The sequence below is a fragment of the Chionomys nivalis genome, chromosome 1 (genome assembly GCF_950005125.1).
Source record: "Chionomys nivalis chromosome 1, mChiNiv1.1, whole genome shotgun sequence".
NCBI lineage: Eukaryota > Metazoa > Chordata > Mammalia > Rodentia > Cricetidae > Chionomys > Chionomys nivalis.
In genome coordinates, this window is record NC_080086.1 from 162794989 (window position 1) to 162813639 (window position 18651).

An 18651-nucleotide genomic window follows, 5' to 3' on the forward strand; every position below is an offset into this window, starting at 1 on the left:
TGCTTGTGCATGGTGTGAATTCCATACTCAAGCAGCCCGACTGTTTACACCTGTGATTATACGGCCATTAACTAAATCTTGGCCCATAGTTCATAGCGCAGAGGAACTAATGTCAAGGTGAGAGGTTTCTAATCTCCTCACCCCTCAGGTTCAGCTGGCCACATGGGCCAGTGTTTCTTAGAAAGAGGCAAAAAACAAACGCCTCTTCTAGGACCAGTCCCATTCTGATCTCCCATGTGACTGACAGCTGTGGGGTCTTACCTACACCTGCTCTGAAGCAGCTGCTGGGGAGTTGATGTCTCCTAAACATCTGTTCACTGCGAGAAATAGTACCTCATTACTTGGCCTTGGTCTTCTGGTCCTTTTCCTTAACTGCTGGGGAGAGACTCAACAGAAAGATGCTTTCTAGAGACACCAGTTTAAAAATATACCATAGCAAGTCTGCTGAAAGTTCAATGATGTTACTAGATATGGGGGCTGGGTAAAGGGAAGCTGGATTTGATCAGCACATGCTATTTGGAAGTGAAACTGCACCAATATGTACAATTGATGCATGCTAATCAAAAGCAAAAAATAAAAAAAGGCTACTTGGTGATGGCTCGGATAAGAATGAGCCCCGTAGGCTCATATATTTGCAGGCCTACTCCCCAGTTGGTAAACTGCTTGGGAAGGATTAGGAGGTGTGGCCTTATTGAAGAATGTGTGTCACTTGGGGTGGGCTTCCCAGAGTTTCTCTCTCTGCCTGCTGCCTGTGAACGAGGAAGTAAAGCTCTCAGTTACTGCTCAGGGCCATGTCTGCCTGCTGCAGTCATGATGATCATGGACTAACCCTCTCAAGCTGTTAGCAAGCGCCCAGTTAAATGTTTTCTTTTATAAAAGTTCCCTTGGTCATGGTGTCTCTTCACAGCAGGAGACCAGTGATTAAAACAGTCTGAACTGGCTTTGAAACCTCAGACTGGATTTTTATTTTTCATTATTCTCTGAAATTCTACTATGGTCTTGATGCCATAGAAAGGACAGAGCTTTAAACTTTTTAAACTACATGCATTTAGCAGATGAGTGTCCCAAACCAATGTGTACCAGCCACCAAACACCCAGTACTGTACTAAAATGCAAGTTCCGGTTCTAGAGATGTGATGTTGGGCCTGAGATTCTCATTGCCAGAATGCTCCCTTGCGGGGCTAATGAGCTAAGCAGGAGCTACTCTTAGAAGATCAAGGTCCTAGACCATTTCTGTCACTCTAAGAAAAGGAAGACCTCTACGGAGGAAAGATAATTTTCAATATCAACCCTTTCCTCTCCTGGAATAAAAACAATTCAGAATGTATTTATTACATATCTTTGAGTGTATGTATAGGAAACTTCAATGACTGGCTATAGTAAATGTGCACATTTAAATTATCCATATATCAACTGCATATCAATATTTTTAAAAGATTATTTGTGTGTGTGTGCTAGCACACATGCACGCGCATACATGTGTATGTCTACATGAGTTTATGTGCACTATGCGTGTGTAAGTACCCATAGAGGCCAGAAAAGGGCACCACATCCTCTGGAACTGGAGTTGCGGGTAGTTATGAGCTACCTGGTGTAGCTTCTGGGAACTAAGCCTGAGTCCTCTGCAAGATCCAGAATGTAAGTGCTGTTAACTGCTGAGCCACTTCTCCAGCCCCTGTATATCAACTTCTTATGTAGTAAGAAAGTGGTACCTGTGGGGTGCTCAACAGTGAGCAAATTTCAGTTCAGAAGGCCTTCTTAAGTGTAACAACCAAGAAAAAAAGACACATAACACAAAGGAGGTAATGGGAGGCTGCAAGGTTCTGAAAGGCAATTATGGGTCAGTTAATCTCTTATCTCTCTTGTGTTTATTAACTCTTCCCTTTTCAAAGGTATTCTGAGAGGTAGTTGTGCTATACTCATTTAATAAGGACACAGGTTAAAGAGATTGCATGACCCAGTTGGTATGGAGAGGATTCAGATTCAGATCTGCTTAAAGACTCATGCATCTGTGCATCTTTTGCATATCCATTCTCCTACTCCAGCATCCCGTGAAGGTCCAGAGGACCACCTGAGAAGAAGCAGATAGAAAGGAGACACGCAGACAAAGCACGTCAAGTTATTGGCACATGAGATAGCCAAGCTAGGTTGGTCTGCAGCAGATGAAGAAGGCCAAGGCTAGGTTGGTATGCAGCAGATGAAGGAGGCCAAGGTTAGGCTGGTCTGCAGCAGATGAAGGAGGCCAAGGTTAGGCTGGTCTGCAGCAGATGAAGGAGGCCAAGGTTAGGCTGGTCTGTAGAAGACAAAGAAGAAGGAATTTGAATACCTGAGAATGAGTTTTAACATGGACAGAAAATATGTTTTCTTCATTCTAACTTATAGCTTAGTGTGCAGTAATTGTTGATGGGGTTCTATGTGGACTCCATATAGTATGCTCTGATCAAACCCAGCTTAGCTTCCCCTTTCCCCTGCCGTTGCATCTAGCAACACTACTGGGCTTTCAGCAGACCTTGCTAAGGTACCTTTTTAAACCAGTTTTCTAGAAAGCTGCAGCCTTGCTGCTGAAAGTTCATCATTGGAGGCAGGCTTTGAACATGTATAGCACCATCCCGCATCTCTCTCTCTCTCTCTCTCTCTCTCTCTCTCTCTCTCTCTCTCTCTCTCTCCTCTCTCTCTCTTCTTTGTGGTTGCTACTGAAGATATGATCCTTCAACTTCCCGCCCCTGCTGCCATTCCTGGTGCTTGCTGCCAGCTGTCTCACCACCATGATGGGCTTTATTCCTCAAAACCCAAACCAAATCAAAACAATCCCTTTCTTTCATAAATTGACTTTGGCCATGATATTTTATTTTATTACAGTAACAGAAAAATAACTAATACACAGGGCTGGAAATGAAGTCACATTGATGATTAACATTCTCAGAATCACCATGGAAACATACCTCTGTGCTTGTCTATGAAGGTGTTTCCCCAAATGCTCTGCAGAGCAGGGGAGACCCACTCTGAACGTGGGAGGCGCCCCGCAGTGGGCTGGAGTCCTGGACAGCATGGTAAACAAAACAGAGAAAGTGAGCTGAGCGCTGTCGTTCCTTTCTCTATTCGGGGACTGTGGCGGAAGCGGGTTCAACTCCCTCATAGTCCCGCCTCTATCTTCCCTTCGCTAGTGGGCTGTGCCCTGAAACTGTGAGCCGAAATAAACCATCCCTTCCTTCCTTCCTAAAGTTACCTTTGTCAGGGATTGTGTCAAAGCAGTAAGAAAAATAAGTAAGTAATAAAGTCAGCCGAGAGTCATGGGCAGTCCATGTTTCCCCAGTGAACATTCGAAATGCGCTGGAAGCATAGCGAACGCTCCGTGGTTGCCAGCTCTCCCTGGATGCTGTCATGAAGCACTACTGAGAGAATTAAATGCTGCTTGTCCAAATCTACCAGAGGAAGCAGCTGGAACGCGCATCTGGTCTCTCCTGAACTCGGTCCTGCGTGTCTTTGTTTTTTGCTAATTCGAATCTGTATCCTTCAAGCAAGTCCCTGAACCCGAGGGTGGTTGGGGAGATTTCCCGCAAAATGCTTAAAAGGTTTAACACTAGCCGCTGAAGAGCAGCTTGGGTGGGTGGGTAAGGGAAGACTTGCGTTTTCTAGTCAGTAAGTATTCACTGAGCGATTACTTACACCACGTATTATCGCACCAGAGTATGAAGATAAGCCCATATCCCTGCTCTTTAAGAGGGTCCTTCCCTCAACCAGCACTAACTACCACAGACACAGCATGGAGCTGTGAGTCTGGGAGAGAGACTTAGTAAGGAACATTCGGAGAAGGTAGTTTTCCCAGAGTACCTCTCCAGGGGATACCCTGAGTATTCTGTGACTTGGTTATAGATGCTGGAGCTAGCTGCCTTTCTGCAATGACTTAACAATGTTCACCCTAGGGACATGTATGCCTGGAGGCACTGGGACCGAGGTGATGGGGGCGGGGTTAGGGGGTCTCTCCTACAAACCCAGTTCTCTCCTGAACCCAGCGGGCTGCATAATTCATCACAGACACAAAAATCAAAGTTGTGTTTTATTGGAGAAAGAAGGAGAACAGAGTGTTATGGTCTTTGAGGCTTTCCCGGGTAGTCCACTCAGCACTGCCTGGGGTGTTCTGCCTCCCATAGCTGCTGGCGCCGCTGCCCACCACTCAGGTCCGGATGCTGCCACATTGAAGTCATGTGACCTGGGAAATGCAGGTTCCCTGTCCTCATGACCCCTGCTCAGTGGGGAAGAGGCCCTTAAATCTCTCATGCCTTCCCTCAGAGATGTTCACTTAAGATCAGTAATCTGTTCATGATTGCCTCTCCTCTAAGCGACATCTCATCTATGATGAGTTAGGAGAATGACCCTTGGGGATGTGGACTATGGTTTCTTCAGGTGTTTCTGCACTCAGGATACCTTCCCCACATCCATGACACGTCACCCTCCTCTGAGCAGCATTTATTTTTGAAATGTTTTCTTTTCCATTTATTTTCATTACCCTCAAAATGCCTTCCTTAAAAAAAAACAAAAACAACCCATTACTTTATTTTTATCAGACGAGAAGCACGCAGCTATGTAGTGAGCAACCATAAGCCTTTCACAGTGTCCAGCATTGAACATATCTCCCCGCGGAAGCCTCTAGCTCTGGGTGCTCTCACAAAGGTCATGATTTGTAACACTGCCACTTGGCCACTCTGTGTGTACCACTACAGAGACACAGTTGAGGTTCTTCTCACTCAGGAATCCTTCCCTTTCTTGCAGGGTTCCACTCTAAGGGACTTCCTTCCCTTCCTGGCCACTCAGCATCTATATCCGAGGAATAGTCTACTTCAAGGATGTGAGCGACAGTGTGATCCAACCACCTGAAAGAGAAGCTGCATAGGACATACACTTTCCCTGCCTTCCTTCCATGGTGCACACACCTGACATTGTAAATTAAAAGCTACCATCTTCACAAAGCAGTGACATGGGGACATGGGGAGGTGGGGACAAGGGTAGCCATGCATTCCCAGGGCAGGAGAAGCAGGAAGACCAACAGAGCAATCTGTGAAGCCCAGAGTCCAACAACTGCATCCCACTGGTTCAGATGATACCAGGATGGGAGTCTGGCTACCCAGGCTTCTACCTGACCTTGTCTTTTCAGGAAACTCCTTTTCCACTTATAAGCTGGTTTCCTTCCTTGAAGCCCAGAGATACTGATGGAGAACGAGACTCTTACAAAGCACTCGCCCCAATTGCCTTTGTTTCCTCCCAGCTTCCCTTGTCACACATATGCTTTTGAGGGGCAGGTGGGCAGAGAGAAAATGGGACTATAAGTTAGGGACCAAGCTAGGGAAGACTAAGAAGGTTCCCTCTTTGCTGGTATCTAGGAAATTGGTCAAGGGGCTGGACCCTAACGAGCAATGGCAACATCTCATGGAGCCTTTGAATTTCTTGTTCTTAATGTCTGTGATGAGAGGATAAGAATCAATTTCTTCTTCTTTTTCTCCTCCAATCCTGCTGCACAGTTTTGTCAGTTCCCTAACCCTCGAAGCAAAGACTGTAGGTCTGCACATTATTGAAATGTCTGGTGTCAGTTTCCTTCTGGATTAGAGCTTTCAACTGCTGTGCAGGAATCGTATGGTTTGTTTCTCTACATACCCCCAGGGAACAAGACCGCTCTCCATGCAATACTGCAGTCTGCACCCTCCCCACTCCCACCATCCCCACAACAGATAGCAGACACGGCCTTCTAAAACACACAACATGGTCTTCTTTATTTAATTATTTAATCAGTTTACATTCCACAACTGACAGATTATTTGTTTTTATTTTTTTCCATGAACAAGTCATTTAATTAATTACCAGACACTTTTTTTCTTCAATCGATGGAAATAACAAGATTTCTGCCAATTTGAAAAAGAAAATTGCAAGATGCAGTCAGTTTCAGTGAAGTTCCCAAACTCTCTCTGCTTCCTCAGTCCTTTCAAAGTCACAGGAACCTGGCAATTTCCCTTTTCATGCCCCCCTCCCACTTCCCTGTTAAGTTCCTCTTAGAATATCACAAGAGTTTCGAGATCTGGTTTGGATCACCTTTCCTGTAATTAATTAATTATGAGAAGAAACAGACAGTACAATAGATCTGATAAGATGTAGCATTCTTGTTAAGATTAAACAATACATTTATTCACATCATATCAGAACAAATTAACATAATATTTAATCTTATTTTTAGCACCAATGACCACAGGAATTGCTACCTCCAAGGGGAGAGTCGTTGTTAGAATCCTGCAGTATACACCACACTGTATCTAACCAATCAGAAAGCACTATGCAAATTAGAGTGAAGGTAAATAAATTTATATTGACTGAGCAATAATCTGGCGGACCATAAACTCGTCAGCTGTTGGAGAGTTTTGTCGGCGACAGGCCCCGTCTAATGACCACATTTAAAACGTACTCACCTAATCAGCTTCCTTCCTCCTGCTCGGCAGCATAGGCCTCAGAAGGTTAGATTTTAAATGAATCAAGCCTTATCATACTGCTTCTTTGAAATGATTGGAGAATGCCCAGTGGCTTGCTTATATTTATTCTGTTCTATGCCCTAAGATCTCACTGCCCGTCTTTTTCCCCCCCACGAGAGAGGCTTATTTAGACCTAAGGAAGATCTCTAAGCAGAAAGGAGAGGTAGGAAATGGTGGCCCGAGTTCTGGTCTAAGGACAGAACTTGCCGCTGCCACCTCCTAGGAGATACGGTCTGCCTGCTGTTCTTCCCCCATATCTCCTCTTCAGCATTCAAGATTTAAAAAGAAATTGGAGGATGGATCAAAGAGCTGCGAACATCAGTGAGATGTCCTTAGCAGGAGACTCCACCAGACGTTAAGAGGTGGGAGAGATGTGTATTCTTAACAATGGGGAGGCCTGTCTATCCCTTATCGTGAGATAAAAAGACATCTGGATAGATAGGGTGGGTGGTGGCTGACGCCCCTACCGCCGAAGGGCATGGCCTGCAGTCCCCCAGGATTTTACAGGTCACCAGGGCCATGTCCAGGGATAGCACTAACACCCCTTGAGGCAGAGACAACATGTGGTAGGTTCACAGTAGTTCTCTCTCCCAGCTAAGCAGGTGAAGTAGGACTTCCAAAGGTTGAGACAGCATTGTGGAGATGGCTCGGCTTCCTACTCAGCAAATCTAGCCTTCGCCTTTGTCCCCCACAGAGAAATGCTCATCAATGAGCAACTTGCCCGCCAAGGCATCCTTCTCGGTCTCTGAAAAGCCTGTGTTTTCCTAGCCAGGTACCAGAAGCCTGATGCAGCTTTTGAGCCCTAAAAATGTGGCTGAGTCAGTTGGAGATGTTTTCTCGGGGTGAGATTTACCTCGGTTTAGATATTATGTGAACTAGCCAGCATATAAAGCATGCCAGTAACTTTGATATTGGGTCCAGGTCCGAGGGCTAAAAGTATGGAAATTAATTTCACCTGTTCTGTCAGTGCATTAAAATGCAGCTAGCGGGATATTTCAAATTGCATACGTATCTTGTATCAAATTCTATTGGGCGGCAGAGGTCTAAAATCACCTTCCTTGTACAAGTCTCAAAGGGGGTCACCAAGGTCCATCAGGGATGAGGAAGCTGTGGACTGAAGGAGCCTATACTCATGAATGGAGGGGGTGTTGGCACAGGCCACATTTGTGTATCTCTCTGAGAAAACTATTCTTGTTTGGCAGTTACTTATACTCCGGGATTGATTACCGGTGCCCTGTGCTATCCTAATCCCTCTACTCCAGAATTCCCGCCTTGGGGCTATTTCTCTGCCATTCTGCTGAGGGGATTTTGGAAGCACAGAAATTTCTCCATTCCAAAGTTTTCTTTAAGTTCTAAGTTTATCTAACCACGTGTTCTACCCACAGCCTCCACCCCAGCGCCAGAACCGCCTTTTTTCTCTCTTCCCATTTCGTCATGCCCCCTGACCAGGCTCTGCTTCTTCATAGAGTAAACCACATTTGTGGAGCAAGCCACAGTTGGTAAAGCAACGCACATGCCTCATCTCCTTTGATGGTCTTTTCTCTACCACAGTCCTATGAGGCAAGGCCCTATCAACAGAGAGGGCATGATAGAATCATCCAAGTGGGTGGGAAAAAGTATCTTGAGACTGAAAAGGTGGATCATAGGCTTTGGACTCTGCACACAAACGGGCTGCTGGCTTGCGGTTACTTTCTGAGGGTTATCAGCTTGGGCCAAGTGCAATGGGAAGAAATTATCTCCTGATTTGCCTCAATGAAACAGCCAGCATAGGTACAAATAGCAGCAGAATGGACAGGGGAGACCTGGTGTCCCATGAGTCCCCGAAGTCACCCTGCTCCCTATGAGGCTGTGAGGACATGGGTACATGGCAAGGTCACAAGATTCACCCAAGGCTCCAGGTGAGCTATTAACAAACTTCTTAATGTCACTCACTCCAGGTCAGGTCTTTGGGTTGACACTGGCCATGACCTTTGCTCTTCTTTGAGGATATGCTTTGACTTTGGGAGAGAACGACTTAACATTAAAGGTAAATGCCTTCAGAACAGAGAGTGCTTAGCAAGCAGGAGCAACTACCAGGAGAACAACCAGGAAATTCTCTCGCGATGGGCCTCCCTCCCTTCAGGTGCCGCCAGGGCCAGGATCCTAGGGCAGTCCTCAGCAGTCCGCAGAAAACTGAGGGCTCTGTTTCAGCCTTTGAGGAGTTGCAATCCCCCTCCCCTTTATTTTCAGCTTTCACCTTTGTTTGTACATGTTTACAGATAGTCTTGGGTCGAAACAGTCACACCATGGGCAGTGGGGTGGGGTAGGGAAAGGGCACAAGAGTGGGGTCTCTGAAATCTCGGCCTGAAGGCGTGATCACACTCACGACACAGACACACCAGCACATACAAATGACAATGGGCCTAGGGGCCACCCCGAGAGGAAAGGAAAAGCTTGGGGCCTAAGGGAGAAAAATGCAGGACATGGTTCCCCCACCCAGGGAGTCACAACAGGCCTTAGGCGTGAAGAGTAGTAGGCTGGCTTGTGGGTCAGGGAGACGCCAGGCTGAGCTGTAGCTAGGTAACTCCTATGTTGGGGTCCAGTTTTCTGTTTCTTGGCCCTGAACAAGCTACCTTGTACCCTTATGATTGGCTGGGCTCTAGTCATAGGGAGAGCAAGGATATGTTATTCTCTGTTAGAAAGTTTCAGGGGGAATCTGCTCTTTTCCCTTTTAGAATCTAAGATCCAAGCGAGTTCATACTGGGAAATGTCCTAACTGTATATACCACGCAGAGGCCCTCCGACTAAAGCTCAGAGGCTATTGACGAAGCCACTAGCTTTGCAGCCTGACAAGAGGAAGTGGGCTTTCGCTCTGCCATGCTTATCCTCACTCTACACAGGAGAGAACATTAAAAGCTTTAGGATCTGACTTTCCCCCAACCTGAGCACAGACAGCCAGGAGTGAACTCTTAAAACAAGCAACACTATAAACTCCATGCCTGCTTTAGAGGTGAAATGTCAGAGCCCTCTGTGATCTTAGCCTCCACGTGGTCTCCTCGTTCTCCATCCCTTCTGGCAATAAGAATAAGCTATAGGAATGAGAGCACAAAACTGGCCTTGAAGAAAAGGGCATGAGTCTGGCTATGGGTAACAAATACAAAGGAGACAATTCCTCTGGAGGGCTTGAAGGAAGGCATGAACCCCATGTTCTTCAGCTGGGTAGCTACACTCTAGCTCAGCAACCAAGATGCCCCCGCCCCTCCATTATCCCTCTCGGTAGCGCCTTGATGGATCCATTCCACCTTAGTGGCTGCGCTGCTGATAACAGGTAATTTGAACAGTGCGTAATTCATAGACACTTCATGTTTGCAAATCGCTCCGCAATTTCTTTGTCACTCTTAATGTACCATGAGGTAAAACGTTATCACCATCCTCATTTTGTAGACGAGGAAGTTCAAGTATAGAGAAGACACAGTGCCCAGAGTCACAAATCATTTTAGGACAGAGCAGAATGAAAGGTACAGCCACCGCTGCATTATACGAGTGTAGCTTAGTTAGTGAGGGTATACTCAGGATTAGATTGAGATGGCACCTGAAACAAAAGGATAAGTAGGTGATAGAGAGATAGATAGATGATAGATAAATAGATGATTGATAGATAGATGATAGATAGATTGATAGATAGATGATAGATAGATTGATAGATAGATGATAGATATAGATAGATAGATAGATAGATAGATAGATAGATAGATAGATGATAGATGATAGATAGATAGATGATAGATAGATAGATAGATAGATAGATAATAGATAGATAGGTAGATAGATGATTGATAGATAGATAGATTAGATAGATTAGATAAATAGTCCTAAATAGTAATCTTTCGCTCTGGCCTGAGGTTTCGAAGGCCTCCTTGCTGTCCTTGGGACTTGTGTTGTTGCTGCCAAGAACACAGAATCACTGATGATCACAGTTCTGTGGCCATGCCATGTCCTCCCGGCCCCATTTATTCCCTCAGTGACAACCACTCACTGAAGAGGTTCTGAGGTTCTGGCCATTATGGCTGGGCCCACTATAGAAGCCTCAGAGTGATGGGCGGCTTATGATCGGTCTCTCAGTCTTTTGTATGCTATTTCTTTTCTAGTTTTCTACAATGAGCATGTACTCCTCAGGGGGGAAAACTCAATAACTTGTAATGATCTGGTCTAAGGACTAGAAACAATGTCAAAGAAATGTTTGGGGGCATAGACACATCAATGAAAAGATGGTAAGCATAACCCCCGAAGTCAACAGTCTGAGAGACATCAGGATCTTTTGTATGCATCTGCTCTGCTGGACTTGCTTTAAAAAATCCGTCCCTTTCCTCAGTCTGTGTGAGCTGGAAGACAGCACCAAGGCTGGTCCAGCTGAGCTCTGCTTCACCGTTACTGTCTGTGTACTCAGTTCTTCTGGCTCATCACGTTTCCCTGGAGAGGGATGGATGTGCTCACTGGGGCAAATCAGCCCAGGAGCAGCAGATGCATTTTCAGAAAAGAAGATTGCCTTGAAGTAAGAGAAGCAACCGACAGTCCACACAAAGACAGAGGGTGTCTGGGTCGATCCTCACTTCTTCCACTACGTGACTGAAATCAGTGGATGGATGTTCCCAGCCTAAGACAGTTGAAGCCGAATGCTCTGAGAAATGAATTTGACTCCATTATTCCAAATTTTACTAGGCGGGCAGCTTTTAAGACCTAAATGGTACATCTGAAGTCAGGAAAACACATGTGGCATTTTCCTTCTAGGTCTCTTATCATGTATATGGATGACCAAGGAAAGTCTTAGGGTACCCTCTCTTATGGAGGAAAAGTGACACACTTGGATAGAACCCTCACCTAAGGGACAATACACCAGCATAGTGTCAGGGCCCAGGGAATCATTCAGGGACCTGAGGCTAAAGAGGGCTGATCTTCATCTGGAAGAGCTGTCTAGTTATGCTTTTGTGATCCCTAGAAGTGAGAAAGGGGGCCTTCAGTCAGGCGACTGAAGTTGAAACAGACATTTTCTTTCTTATATTTTGATGTCAGTGATCCACACACATCCTTGTGAGACCTCAGGACGTGACAAACAAGGAGAAGGGGTTTGAAGTCCCTCTCCTCCCTAAGAAGGCAACTGTCACAAACTGATCATAAGGAAAGCCACAGGGAGAAGGAAATAGAAAATGAACCATAACTCCCCAGTGAGGAATTACACTTTCTCCCAGCTAGGCCCCAGCTTCCCCAAATCTCTATTCTAGGAGAGAGCGAGGAAATAAACAATGAGTGTGGAAATTGCGCTCAGGCTGTTGGTTAGCACAGGGCCCACAGCGCGTGCAATCACGGTCCTTGTACACACACAGCAGAAAAAATTTGAACTTGACCTGGGTAGGAACTGCAGGTCTTATAGAAGCCACTGGCTCTCAGTCACCTCAGAAGGCTGGGGCCTATGATTTAGAGTTAGTGGAGACCAAACTAGAGTGCGCCCCACACCAAGACTTCTCTGATTTCTCTTCTACTCACTCCCTAGCCACCTCACAGCCAGAAAGTTCCAGAAACTGCCTCAGAGTGGCTTATTCTAACCAGGGGTCAATCCCCTGTGATGGAAGGCTCAGGCCACCTAGACAAAGATTGCTATCTCCCATCATTGTGGGGACTTCTGTCCTGACTGGGTGCCATGGCTTGTCTTTGTTGCTAAGTACTACAGACCCCAGCACATGTGTGTCTGTGTCTGTCTGGTGGGAATAATGACAAAGTGACTCTATGGTCTTGTTCTGCCGATTGAGAGTGGAATTAATTGAGCCAGAGACACTATCTACTCGCTGGGATCTGTCTACTATTCCAAGAATGTGCATACTTCAAGGAAGCCAGTAAGTTTTATTAAGTTTGCCACAGAGTTGGGCAATTGGGTAGAGCAGCTGATCTGTTTATGATGAATATGAATTATTTTTTAAAAGAAAACCAAGGCATAAAGGTATAAATGAGAGGTCTGTGAACTTGTTTGTTCAAACAAGTTTACTTAAGAGAAGATTAAATAGTCAACAGCAAATTGCCCCATTTGGCTTAGCTTCCTCCATCTTTTTGCAACTGCAAAAGAGCTGGAATTAATATTCCATACCCAACAAGTTCTGTGTCTCAGTGGATGTTCAAGTATACCTGCTTGTCCCTGCCCAGGTCAAGATACTCTGGAGGAAGACAAAAGCCCTCTCAATCTGAGATACTTCCATTTTCCAGCCCCAAGAATGTCCTTCACATTAAGAGAAAAATTTATCTTTTCAAAGGAAAAGAAAAATAACAAAATTCTCAATTAAAAAAAAACTGAGTTTTTTTTTCTGAAGATTATTTCCCCTATCATGGAATACACTGTTTATCTTAAGAACAACTCTTAGAATCTCAGTTGGAAGCCAGCCGCATTCCCTAACACCCAGCTTGCCCCTGCTCTCCCGGCACCCCTACACTCGGGGTAGTCACATGTAAGACCTTCTGTAGGATCTGACCAGGACCCTGATGAGGGAGTCTTGAGAAATGCATCTATACCTCTATATAGGTACACACACACACACTGCATCAGAAAGATGCACACAAAAAGTTACCCACATGAAGCTCATCAGACATCACACCCTGATAGGATTACACACACACACACACACACACACATATGGAGGGAGGGAGAGAGGAAGAGGGAGAAAGAGAAGGGAAGAGGGAAAGGGGGGGAGGGCAGATGAGATGAATAACCTGGCAGGTGGGGGAAGGGGAGGGACACTGTTGGTAGGTGAGAGGGGAGGCATCTGGTAGGAAAGGAGGTCAGGAACAGGGAGCTGCAGTGGAGCACTTGAGGGAGGAAGGCTGCTGAGTGGTTGGCAACGTTCCCAAAGCAGACCCATGTTGTAATAAGAGTGCCCATACTGCAGCAGCTGAGCTCCCCATCTGCATGGCTGACCACAGCTGCACCAGCTCAGGATTCTCTCCTTGCCTCCCCAGGGACACTGGGCACCAGCAGGGTCCCCAAGGTAACCATGAGTTACTCCTGCCATGTGGCATTCACAGCTCCGGCTAACTTCGCTTCACTCGCCAGCACTCAGTGCCAATTTGCTCAAGTGAGCTGGATGGTCTTGCTCCACCTCAGTTTCGGTGCTAGCCCCTAAAACAGATCACTATTTGGGGATTCGTGGCCTTAAAGATCAAGAGGAAAGGGACAAGAATGGAAAGAGTTGAGAATTCTCCATTAATTTACATAATAATATCATACAAACTTGAGCCCATGGGACATGGAGGTGCTCTCTCTGCATGTGGCCCATTTCCTGTCATCTGTACAGGGCTCACCCCTAGAAAAGGAGCAGATGTCCAGTGACAAAGGACAGCCCCCACAGCGGGGACCGAAGGTCTTGTTTGGTATATTTACTTGTATATCAGCAGCCAGAGGCAATATTCCTTCTCTTTCCTGATCTGTATGTTCCCCCTCTTCTCTTAGGACTTTTGTGCCCAACTGTGTCTTGAGCTTCCGAAATTAGTGGACTAAATCTTGCAGAGTTCCAGAACCATACTGTGAAGCGCCACAGGGTTCTCTGGCCCAGTGCTTTTGTTCCTGGTTTTGCCCTCTGGGAATTTCAGCTGTACCAGAAATCACAGAAAAAGTGTAACACAAACAATAAAACCCCCACACTCAGGAAATATCCAGCACACGTGCATGCACACACACATGTGCATGGGCGCACACACACATGTGCATGGGCACACACACACACACACACGCACGCACGCACACGCACACACACGCACGCACACTTTTGTCTCTCTCCAGGGATCTGCAGCTGCTGCATTTGCACCCATGAAGGCCTGTCTTTCAAGATAATTCCCAGATCTTGGGGCCTCCATAATGGGTCAAAAATAATAATAGCAAGAGAAAGAGAGACAACAGAATAAGATGATATTTCCATTCAAGGAGTGGAAAAGAAAAAGGTAACCATCCAACACTTATGCACACGTGCACACACACACACACGCACACACACACACATCACAGCATTGCTCAAAGGCTCGATCTGCCCAGAGAACGCAGGCAAGGGAGGACAGGGTGGCCTCTTGTTTAACTGGGTGTAAGGCAGCTGGAAGGTAAGACTGGGTTTTCTGAGCATCCACTGGAATGTCCTTTTGTTGATGCTGATCTTGCCTCTCAGCATGTTCTCTCCCCTTCCCACCTCTAAGACATTGTCCAAAGGTTTGGCCACAAAGAGAAAACTTCCTTCTCAGTCTGTTTTCTCTTCCACTCTTGGTGTGTCGCTGGTGGGCTGGGAAGGAGCTCAGAACAGGAAGAGCAGAGAAGTGGTTCTGAAAATGGCCTCAAAGATGTGGTTACATTCTATGAACTCAAGGGACTGAGTTTCCCCATGATATGATGGCTGGGGTGGTGGTGGCCTTTCCTGCTGGCCCAGAGAGTAGCACTTCCTTCTCTGTATCTGTGTTGCTCCAGACCACTGCCTCTGTCCCTTCCAGTTCACCGCCACATCCTTATGAGTGACAGGGATCAAGATGCTAGCGCAGGTGGCGGCTTTCACTGTCTTGAAGAAAACATGAAGCCAAAGTCAAGGACTGATGAGAGAAGCCACAGGATGGGAACACTTTTCCCATCTTGGAGATGAGGCAACACAAAGTCTGATGAGATGCAGGTGCCTGAGCCAACTCAACTCTACCTTGGCACTGGCATCATCTTGATTGAGTTTCATTTTATATATGTATATTATATATATATTTATATATATATATGTGTATGGGTTTGTTTTTTAGCACACTGTCCCATTCTCTGGTCTGGATTTAGGGCAGTTGGTCCTCGGGACAGGTTGGACAGAGGGGGCCAAGGTACAGAAGAATCCCGAGATTAGTGTGAGGCCCAGGCCCCCCCACGCACAGAACATGGACCATCCATAGCCGTGGCTGATGTCATCCGGGAGTCCATATAGGTAGCGTGGGTAACGTGACAGCTCAAAGTTGATCCCAGCCACACAGGTGCACAGTGAAATGATGCAGAAGGTTCCTGGAGAACAAGGGAGGAAACACGGGGCAGGGAAATGGAGAAGGAAAAGGAAGAAGGGAGGAAGAGAGAAGAGAAGTTAGGATTGTCACATCTGCACTTTCTTAAGTGGGAGAGATGAGAAGATTCAGGGAAGAGTGGGCTGCCACCAAGGTCACCATCGAGAGAAGTTCATGGGAGGGGGGCACTATTGCTTTTGGACCCTCAGATCATTGCTTATCTTGGACAAAGTCATGAAGTCACTTCTTTGATAAAATACCCCAAATGAGTATCTCATTAGAGATTTATATAGGGTGGATGACTGCAGAATATTTACTTCTTTTTTATAAAGTATTTAAAATATGCTTCTTTCATCGAAAGCACAAATCATTTGTTGTGGCAATAAAAACATCTATTTTCTTTCATATATACATGGCATCTTATACAAATTTCAATACTCTTTCTTTAATCTAGTCACCAAAAACTCTGGCCATCCAGATTTTTTTTTTAAACCTTCTCAGGTGCCTGACACTTGAAAAGTCTTTTCCACTTTCTAAGTCAACGCTGGAAAACGCTCCATGGAAAGGGAGCCCTTTAAGATCTTCCTTTCCACTATGGATGGTGGTGAAGTCAAAACACAGGAACTCACACATATGTCTTCTCAGCCGTCATATCCACACGGGCACCGCTTATCTTATCCAACATGCTTCAATGAGAAATTTTCTAATCCTATTTGATATTAGGATTCTCTCTGAAATATATTCCTCATCATATACATGCAAACACATATTCAACATGTCATACATAGTCCCCACATCAAATCAACTTCCAACTAGAAGATCACATCAGTAGAGGTGAGATGGGATAAAATGTTTCATAATCATAAACTCTGTTAAGCAATACCAATATTTGGTATTGCTAGAGTGAATTCAGTATTTGTGTTTACACATGCCTTATGTGACCCAAAGAAGCAGGTCTCTCTGGGTCAATGAGAAGAAGCAGGTGAGGTTAACTTTCTCATTGCCTTATGTGACCCAAAGAAGCAGGTCTCTCTGGGTCAATGAGAAGAAGCAGGTGAGGTAAGCTTTCTCATAGGGAAGGAAAGGAGAGGCAGTGTGCTATGTTTTCTATCCATTATGAGAAATTTTCTTGCTAACTGCTAGCTTTCTTTACAATCACGTTCCGGATTTTCTAGAAGGTTCCTGAAGAACAAGGGAAGAAATGCAGGATAGGGCAATCAAGTTCCTAAGTTTGTGACCATTTATATGGCCACAGTAGCTGCAGTCATACTTAACAGTTAAGAAGTGTGTGACTAATTGAAGTACAGAGTACACGTCAGTGGAGTGCTCCATCCCAAATGGGACATTTATATCACAGCATGGCGGAAGACGGGTGGAAAGATTCTTAGAGCCAGAATTCAGGGAGGACTGAAGCAAAATAGTGTTTTCTAGACATGCCAGGACTCAGGAGCTCACAGCTGCTGGGGTCCACCTGCACAAGACCAAGCCAAGCACCGGTCCAGAAAGAGAGGGAGGAGCTCACAGCTCCCCCTCCAAAAGAGAAGCTATTGACAGCTGACGGCTTCTGAGGAGGAGAAAGAGTCTATATTCTTTCAGGGTGTTGCCTCCAGTAGGTCAACCAAACTCCAGCCAATAGTTTGCATCCATGAGTATGTGGCTGTGTAAACGGGACATTTTGAGCGAGTGAGAGAGCAAGAGAGAAGAGCGAACATGAGCAAACAGGTATATACACTTGTGAGTGGGTGAGGAGGTGAGGGGGTGGTTCTGGGAGGAGTTAAGAGGAGAAGTGGGGGTGAGTATAATGAAAATACACTGTATGAAATTGTCAGAGTATTACTAAAAATATTGTGTTTTTAAAAGTGTTGCATGCCAGAAGTTAAGTCACATGCTTGGCCTTGAATTCTTAACACAGCTCTATTATATTGATTGCATCTTTATCTTTATCTCACTGACAAGGGAACGTCACACAGCAGGTAGACGGGAAGCCAGTGCCATCTCAGGCAACTAGATTTTAGCTTATAGTCATAACCATCGCTCTTTTCCTTCCTATTTTGGGAGGAGATGGTTACTGGATATTAACCTAGGGCTTCATGCATATGAAAGTACTCTATCATAGAGCTATATCCAAACTCTTTTATTATTTATTTATTTATTAGACTTGCTAAGTTTCCCAGGCTGGATCTGAACTCATTCTGAGGCTCAGTCAGGTCTCAATTCTGGGATCTTCCTGCCTCAGCCAAGTAGCTAGGATGGCATGTGTGTGACACTGTTTTCAGCTCTATTGTGCTATTGAAGACTGGCACCAGGCAGCTGACTCCTTCCTGTCCATCACCAATTGTCCACCCAAGTTCCGCTGCATTCCGTGTTCTACCATGTGGCTGCACGAGACTGACAGAAGAGATGATGAGCATCAGGAGAAAGGGTCAGCACAGAAGGGGAAGCAAGTGTAGCCAGGCGAAGTCCAGATCACAGAAGACCAAACATGAACAGGCAGTGAAGAGAAAATGTCTTCAATGTTATTCATAATCTGAGAATTAAACATTCAAAGCATAGGGGTTAGAGGGATGGCTCCACAGTTAAAAGCACTCGCTGCTCTTCCACAGGACCCAACTTTGATTCCCAGCACCCATAAGTCAACTCACAGTACCTGTTCTGCCAGTTTCAGAGGTCATAGCTCTGCTCTCTAGCCTCTTAGGGTACAGCACTCACGCACATATACCCACACGCAAATAAATGATAAAAAATAAATGTCAAAATCTTTAAAAAAATTAAAGAAAAAAGAAAGCTCAAAGCACAGTGACAAACATTTTCAAGTTAGTTAAGTTTTGTTTTGGAGTTTTTGGTTCTCTCTCTTCTCTCTCACCCTCTCCCTTCTTCCTTCCCTCCTCCCTCCCTCTCCCCCCATCTCTCTATCTCCCATCCCATATGTGTGTGTGTGTCTGTCTCTGTCTCTGTCTCTCTCTCTCCATCCTGTGTGTGCATGTGTGTGTCCGCATGTTTATGTGTCTGTCTGTCTGTCTCTCCCATTCCATGTGTGTGAACATGTGTTTGCACATATATGTGTATGTGGAGGCCAGAGGTCAATCTTGGATGTCAGTCCTTAGGTCGCATTTGC

At 45.6% G+C, this 18651-nt stretch overlaps 1 protein-coding gene across 1 annotated transcript in view; it reads right to left on the bottom strand.

Annotated features, from left to right (window-relative positions):
• Window positions 1-5744: 5744 nt before the first annotated feature.
• The window catches only part of Tmem178b (transmembrane protein 178B), a 384790-nt gene continuing 371883 nt past the window's right edge, over window positions 5745-18651 (bottom strand). Inside the window, exon 4 of the mRNA XM_057770123.1 lies at window positions 5745-15540. Within this exon, the coding sequence (XP_057626106.1) occupies window positions 15290-15540 (251 nt within the window). The 3' untranslated portion in view covers window positions 5745-15289. The remainder of the gene's footprint in view (window positions 15541-18651) is intronic.